The sequence below is a fragment of the Carica papaya genome, chromosome 7, assembly GCF_054855325.1.
Source record: "Carica papaya isolate Zhongbai chromosome 7, ASM5485532v1, whole genome shotgun sequence".
Taxonomy (NCBI): Eukaryota; Viridiplantae; Streptophyta; class Magnoliopsida; order Brassicales; family Caricaceae; genus Carica; species Carica papaya.
In genome coordinates, this window is record NC_142315.1 from 15821797 (window position 1) to 15830608 (window position 8812).

General features: G+C 34.8%; 1 protein-coding gene across 1 annotated transcript; it reads right to left on the minus strand.

Moving 5' to 3' along the window:
* Positions 1-6180: 6180 nt before the first annotated feature.
* On the minus strand, positions 6181-8548 carry PAO5 (polyamine oxidase 5). The gene has a single exon (XM_022041107.2). It carries the CDS (start codon positions 8162-8164, stop codon positions 6455-6457), a length of 1710 nt encoding a protein of 569 aa, XP_021896799.1. The 5' UTR covers positions 8165-8548; the 3' UTR covers positions 6181-6454.
* Between the last annotated feature and the right edge of the window lie 264 nt (positions 8549-8812).

Here is an 8812-nt window from a genome sequence, read left to right on the forward strand (position 1 = left end):
CTAATCAAAGAAACACAAAATTACTTGAATTAAATGGATAATATGAATCCAAGTACGATGTAGAACGAACAAGGAATCTTTTACAATGAGTTTTTTGACCTTTTTAATTGGCAAAAAGGTCAAAAAACTTTAATTTTTATTTGTTTAGGCCCTCAAAACTTTAATTTTTATATATTGAGGTTTAATTTAATTTAGAAATTCTTTTTTTGTAGATTTATTTAAATTCGTGGGTATAACAAACTTCTCCTTTAAGAAATTTGATCCCCAAAATTTTCATTTGTAAGGACCCTAAACAACCATTCATGTAGTATGTTGGTATATTCGTTAACAAATTGGAGTGGTCATATCGTTTTCTCCTAGAAGGATCATTTTAGGTTTTAATATTTTCTTTGAAATTCTAATTTTAAAACTCCACAACACTTTGATACCTCATGTAAAAGGGATGGCCCCAAGGTCGTGTTGCTCTGGTACCACCTGTGACGGCCCGTAGTTCTCCAACAAGAAACTACTCCACCAAACACAACTAAATCAAAAAATAAAATACAAAATTTTTTTAAAAAAAACAAAAAAAGTTATTCATTCCTAATACAACATGAACATTGATTTACACCCTGAGGGAACAAAATTTAGTAGAGTCAAAACTAAATACATACACTACTGGCACAAAGCAATATATAGTAATTCTTATTCATCTTCTTGATACGAAAAAGATTAAAATTTGAATAGGATGAGTAATTTCAACGCGCTTAGTAAGTATAAAAAGTAATTATGACCTAGGCATGCGACATACAAATCATATAAACATTCATAGATGCAAAACTTTTCTTTTTTTATTTAAAAACTATGAAGACCAGTGTAATTTCATAGATTTTCAAGTTTCCCCTTTTTCTTCTTCTCATCTTAATTTCTTAAGCTTCCCATTTTATCATATTCTATCCTTGATTGTCCTCTTATCAATTTATCCCTTAAAATTCATCTTTCTATATATCCCTCAACTTCTAATAAACCATTTATCGATCAGATTCCTCCTATTTCCCTCAAATCCACATATAAGAAATTTTCGCAAGTTTTCAATCAAATCGAGACATCTGTAACCCGTCAGCATGTATCTTTGATTCTCGATTTGCCCTAACGCAATCATTAGATTAAAGTTATAAAAGTTTTAAAGTTTTTTTTTTTTTAAGTTTGAACGATTGTATCTGTTATCCAATTAATACCATTATGGGATCAAGATTTCCACATCACAAGGGAATGCACACAAATAGCCAAAACACTCATATTGGTCATAACAGTCCGTCGCCAGGTGACCCAGAACATAACACACACCCCAACCACATCTGGAAGGGTTTCTATCCACCCAAGGATAGGGATCATGATGGGGGAGGGTATGGGGAGGATCAAATCTACACCTGAAACCCACTCAACGTATGCAATACTGAAACAATAATCACCTAGAATTAAATTTCTCTCTCTAATTGAATCTACAATCCTAAAAGAAAAGTAAAAACAAATACTAGGAAAATAAAATAAGAAAAAGAAAATTGCCACAGACTTATCAATAAGTTGATCCCCGCTCATTGGCTCAACAAGACTTCTAAAGACTTTTACTTCCCAAAGAATTTGAATAAGCTAATTTTAGCAAAATGTTAGAAGAAAAAAAAGTCAAAGTTCTCAAGAATTCTCTCAAAATTTGTTCTCAAAGGTGTGCTTTACATCCTAGGGGCAAATGTCTATTTATAGCATTTCTTTGGCAATATAGATAAGTACAAAAATCTTGAGATAATTAATAAATAATACCCTAAATAAAATTCTATCTTAATCTAAGATAATTAAAAAATAAAATAATTATTCTATTCCAAATATATTAATTAAATAATTCTAAGAGATGGACTTACATTAAAATAATAATTAATTTAAATTCATATTTATCTCATGTGAAATTCATTAAAAAAGCATGTAGGAATTAATTTTAACACATTGAGTATTTAAAAAGTGGGTCCCAAGCCTTTTTAAAAGGTTTTAAAGTAAAATAAATAATTTAAAAAGGGAAAAAAGAGGGGCCAGCCGGTTTGCCCTACTCGGATGGGTCAGACCAGTCGGTCCGTGCGGGTTGTAAGGCTTTGGCCCTTGGGTCATCCGCGGGCTTGTTCGCATGGGTGGCTAAGTGGCAATCCTGGGCCACGAGTTGCACGCGCGCGAGTGATCCCAAGTGTGGGACCGCATGTATGCTGCTCGGGTCTTGTGTGCATGTAGCACATAGAACATGCAGGTTGTTCTAGCCGCACACTCGTTTACTACTTCACGCATGCGAGCTATCGACCTGTACATTTGGATCGCCATGCTTGTCACTCACGTGCCCAAAGTAGTTTACGCATGCTGCATGTGTCTTCCATCTTCTCACCGGGCTTTGGACCTCCCTTTGTACTTCGTCATCGATCGTGTTGCTTACCTAGTCCTGGATGAGCAAGTTGAAAACTCCTTGAAGCTTGCAGGCCTGACTTCGGGTAATTGGGCCTACGAACAACTGTGCTTATTTCCCCAGTAGGCCTAATTCGTCGAGGACTTTAGAATCTTGCACGTTCTCTTCTTTTATCGGGATGTTCTTCGTGATGATTTTCACATCAGTTCACCACACCGTTAAATTTCAGTCATACCAATTTTAAACGGGTTATCTATAAATTTCAGTCATACCAAGTTCGGTGAAATGGTTCTATCTACATTATGAAACTCATTGGCAGGGAGCGGCTAATTTCTGTTATTATCTACAGCAGTGGTCAACTCTAGATGGTTCGAGATCACTTAGTAAAATCGGTCTTGATCGGAGCATCCTGAGCCTCGAGATGTTCTATAGATAGTCTCTCTTGAGTCATTAATCCTTTAAAAAGGAGACAATAAATTTGATGACTGCAACGAAAAGTTCATTTCTAATCCTAAGAATTTTTTAAAAAGTAAATAACTTGAGCAATATTTTCATATAAACCTCTAACCTTGGAGGGTCATCGTAGGATTATACATTCATATATTTAGAAAATGTTTGTATATCCTTAGGAAAATCCAGTGAAAAAGTTGTATAACCAAGCAAAGAGTACATTTAATCAACATCATAAGTAGGAATATTGTGTCACATCAAGCATATCCAAACATGTCAAATATTCAAATATTAAATAAGTGACCTACCCAATAATTTTAGAATAAGTAGAAGAATCATCATGCAAAATCATCATAGAGTTTCAAATAGGATTCATAATCATATATGTGTTTCATTAAGGATTTTACGAATCTCCAAGCAAAACCGTTGCAATGTATATCCATTATGAGCAAATGGGATATCCGTCTACCTCTGTGAATCACTGACCCCTTATCGGGCCAATTCCATTTCCATATCTAAACTATGACCACAGTCGTACATCTCACCTGTGGCCCTTCATATCCTAACGCAAATCCACTCTCGTCACAGGGAACGCCAATCATTGTAGGTTTCACTAACATTTATTTAGAGGAGGCAGAAACAGAAACTCCTCAGAGGTAATAGTTTTTCCATTCTTTTCACTTGTTTATCCCATGTTCATAATAAATTTCTTATTATTTTCTTCGCATGTTTCATGTCTAACATAACATTTAAAGAGTTCCTTGAATGGTTAAGAAAAGAAGAAGAAGGATGAAGGGAAGGCGCGGATTCTGCAGAGGCAACTGTCAATGGTTTCGGGAAGAAGAGGATGATCATTCTGCTTGGCAGCCATGATTTATATAGCAAAAAGGGGCTAAGGTCTCCTCTTTTATTGATTAGGATCTTTTTCCTTAATTTTGATTCATCCCTAACTTTCCAAAATAATTTTTCCATGATTTTCTACTCTTGGATCTCAGTTGGGAGGATATCTTTTCAAGATTCAAAAAGCCCACCTTTTTCTTTAAGTTGGCAACTATGCTTGACACTTAGCCTTGCCCAAGGCTTGTTGCTAATTGATGGCTTATTTCATGAACTCTTCTCATTTTCATGTTGTTTTTCCTCATCTCATCCTTATCTCCTGCCCTACAACAAAATATAAAAAATAGTTGAGATTAAATAGCATTCTATCAAGCTTGGTAACTCAAAAGTGGGTTCCACATCACATGATTATTTCGTCTTTTTGAGACCAAGTTATATACAGAGGATTAATCGTCAATAATCCATTGGCTATATAGATTGTTTCAATGGATGTTGTAGAGATTTATCAACAAAACCAAATAGACATTAGTAGTTCCAAATAAGAAGAAACTGAGTCTTCCAAAATAAATAATTTGAGATAGTTAATTTAATAAAATGAATGGTGAGAAATAAAGGAAAAGAGTGTAGAAATGAAGGAATGAGTTGGTGGATATTTTGATATGAGAGAGAACGTAGTTGGTTTTGGAGTTTGTCATTTGGCTTCGAGGCCATGTTATTAAGAGGATTAAAATAAGAATCTTATAGTACAAATATACATCTGTTTACAGGCATAAGTATATAAGAGCACATGAAGAAAATAAAAGAGAGGATTAAACACAATAAATTTATAAAGTATACAATAAATATGCAATCTTTGAGTTAAAGCTAATAAATTAACAATAAAATATACTAAGTCAAAGAAAATAAAGGATTTTGTCCAACTTAATTGCTCAATAATGAGAAACAGAATGAACATATCGAAAATTTTAAAATATGAAATTGGGTCTCTAGCATCAGTATTAAGTAAGTTAAAATAATTGATTAATTGAAGTTTATAAAAATAAATAATCGTATTGTTTACATAATGAGCTAATATACTTCACAAAAGTAAGTGGTTGATCTTAAATTTTTAGTTAAAAAATTTTAAAAATTAAAAATTTAGAAGTAATATTTGTGAAGTCTGAAACTTCACTTGTTTTCCAGAAAACCCTAATAATTTTTGTTAATCTTACGTAGAAAAGGAAAAGGTAAAGAAATAAATATTTACTGGGTAGGATGGCAGAGAAAACAAAAAGCAACTGAAATGGAGATGAATTATTTAAGGCAGGAGGACCCAAGAGAATTTAAGACCGTTGGATTAGAATGATCAGATGGATGGGATTAAGATTCACAAGACACAAGTAGACAGGAAAATCCAGGCTATTTGGTTGTGGTTATGGAGTTGTGTGGACAGTCCTTTTCTGTCTCTACCAAGCACAGACACTGGATTTGCTTTCAATAAAAATCTTTTATTGTTTTTCTTACATACACATATATATACATATATATATTTATATTTATATACAGATGCTACCAAACAGACCATATAATAGAATACACTACACTACATTGCTTGGTTCGGTACCAAGAGAGAGACGATGAGAGCTATAACTACTACTAAACTGTCTTCGTGTATATATATATATATGTATATATATGTCTGCCATAATTTATTATCACGTATGCATGGAGTGGGACATGACATTTCCCAAATGGGTCCCACCCTTGATGACCAGATGTGATGAGAGAAATCAGATCAGAGGGTTGTGAGCAGATCTTGAGTTGTGTCTCATTGTTAAGGACACAAAAGAAAATGTTAAGAGGGACAGGACCCCTTGATTGACTCATTTTTAACCAAACCTCATTTCCATAGCTGCCCTATATACATATATATATATATAGTTATATCTCTATCTCTTTGTTTATCTGTGAATCTTACAAAATACAGCCAGCTAATTGATTATTGTCTCCAGCTCGATAGAGGGTACTTAGTGTGTGTGTATATATATATGTACATATATATGGCATTGGCATTGTGTAGGGTAAAAATTTAAATCAATAAGGCCGTGTTTGGAGTAGAGAAATAAGTTGTGAAGGAGTTTGCAAGCTGGAAAGAGCCGGGTTTACCGGATCCTGTCCTTTGAACAAACACCCAAACAAAAACATTTGTGAGATAGGTGGGATCCTATGCTGCTACCTTCCTTTTACACCAAGCTTCTTCACTTTCATACATATATATATGTATATTAATTTAATACCCAGAATAAAAAATCTTAATTGGTTTTCTTTTCAAGATTTAAAGATATTATTCCTCTCTTTCTCAATATATATATATATATATATATTTGGAAGATGTTGTGTTATGTTGAATGGTGTAGTATGGTTTTAAAGAGAGAATATAGATGTATATATAAAAGAGGAAGTGAGAAGAAAAGGTAAATCAAACTCAATATCAATTGAAAAAAGAAGCTTCTTTAATTCATCCATTAATACATCTAAAAATGTCCCCATCTATCTCTTTCACTCCCTAATGTTTTCTTCTTCTTCTTGTCCTTCTTTTTTCTTTTCTAGCTTTTACCAAATCTTCTTCTCAAACACTCATTAATCTCACTTTTTCACAAAGAGAAATTAGAAAGATATTTTAGATGGAAAATGGAGAGAAAGATTGTGATGATCAGGCTAAGTGTTGAATTGGGAAAAAAGAAAAAAAGAAAAGAAGTGCTAAAAATTTTAAAATTTAACAACAGAGTTATAATGCTGAAGAAGCCTATTAGCTTCTCTAAGACCACTAAAGTAAGCTCCATGAGTTGTAGAATAGTGGGTTCTGTGTGTAGCCTCCCCTGCAAATAGAATTTGAAGTGGGTAAGTAACCCTAGAATTCTCTGTAATTCTTGGCAATGGTTCAGCCATTAAATCAAGGTCATCCCCACTTGAGCCAACTGCAACATAGCTGTATGATCCCAAGAACAAAGGATCACTACCCCATTTGCTCTTCAACACTTTTGTAAATTTCATTTCACCTGATAAACCATTTCTCATCCGATTACTACTACTACTGCTACTACTGCTACTATTTCCATTACATAATCCATTATCATAACCACCAGATCTCACTTCCTCACATGACAAAAATCTTGACAACATTGTCGATACGCCATTTTTTATCTCTTCGTCACTCAATGATTCTATTTTAAGTGCTTCTTTACCTGCAAACCAAGAGAGCAACACGTTTGAGTTGCTGTATATCGGAGATATAAAAGCTGTTCTCCTAATCCACCAAGGGATTTGTTTATGCCTTAATATGGAATCTTGAGGTTGAAAAACCATTTGCAGGAACGGGAACTTGTTGATGGTACTTTGATCTACTAGTTTCCTGTCTTGGGTTGGGCTCATTTGCAGAAACAATTTGTTAACAACGCCATACCCAAGTCTTGAAATTGCTTCAGTCTTGAAACAAGGAAGAGGAGGGTTGAACATACCTGCAGATTCTTGACTAATTCCAGCTTTAAGTACACCTAAAGAAACTGTCACAATAACATGATCGGCTAACATGATTGACCCATCGTAGAAATGCAGTTTAACTGGTTTAAAGTCATAACCATTTTCCATTAATCCTTTTGCTTCTTCGCTCTCTGGTTGCCACACAATCCTGGAAACTTTTCTGTCCAGTTGGATTAAACCAGGTGGTAAAACAGAAGCTAGAGATTCAATTATGCTCAAGTAACCTTTAGCAATGGTGATTTCTTCACCGGGAAACATACGGTACTCACTTTCTGCCTCAAAATCCAGAGTGTTGAGATCGCCGGCAGAAGTATAAGTTCTCTGGGTGTTTTCATGCATGCTAAAAATGGCTTCTTGAAGCAACTTTCTGCTCCAATTTCCATACCCTTGGAGCTCTTCTTGGCCTTCTACAGAACCCCAATAAGCATCAAGACCTCGCCTAAGAAAACAACCAATACTAAACTCATTACCGTTACAGAGCTTTGAAGCTTTGGCTGCAACTCTGTGGAAATCAACATCATCTTCTTCACTCCTTTGAACCAGCTTTCCTTGAGCAAAATCCATGAGTTTCTTGAAAAGATTGGAAACAGGGTCAACGAAAGATGGATTTAACTCGAATCCACCTTCGGCAAAAGTCCTAACAGGAACCTCTGAGAATCCATCCATGCACTCCCATGGTTGGTCAGAGTCCAGGGCATGGATTTGTTGAGCAATCTTGTGAATTGGACTACCACCAATGCCATGGATCCATGTCGCACCCATCTCAATCCTGTCTCCACAAAATTCAGATGTGTTGATTCTGCCGCCAATTCTCGAGCCACCTTCAACAACACACAGCTCAAACAAGTCTCTTGAGGTACAAGAAGTGTAGAGCTTGTTAGCTGCAGTCAGACCAGCCATTCCTGCTCCAATTATCACAATTCTTGGCTTCTTCGCCATTGTTGTATATTTCCTGCTAGCTACTTTGCTTGCTTGCTTACTAGCTTCAATCAGAAACACAGAAAAGTTAGAAAGCAACAAGTAAATTAGAGAGAGAAAGAAGAAATTGGAAGAGAGAGAAGAAGAAACTGTGATATTATGAGATTGAGTTTACTGAGGAGAGTAATTTATAAGAGGGCGTGTCGTGAGTTTAGGTTTTTTCTTTTAAGCTATACATTTATTTATTTATCTAATAAAAGACGGGCCCTATACTTTTCTTCATTATTTACTCTCTTCCCCCTTGAATCATCTTCTTCTTCTTATAACCCTAAATATGAAATTCTCTCTCTCAATCATCCCATTAACCTATACATAGATATTCAATTTATAAAATAAATTATACATGTAAAATATATATCAGAAAGGGCGCAAAGGAGAAAAATAAAGAATATATATGTATATATGTAAAGAGTAGGAAGAGGGCAGCTGCAGGGACAATAAAAGGTTGACAGTGCCTTTCACCAACCTCACATGTAAATTGCATTAAGGACGGCCCACCCACTGAGCAAGTTATTGGTCCTGATCAGTCGATTGCCCATCGTTGAATGGATCATAATGAGGTAATCATCAATCATAAAAATTTCTGACTTCTCACTTTGGTAAATTTCT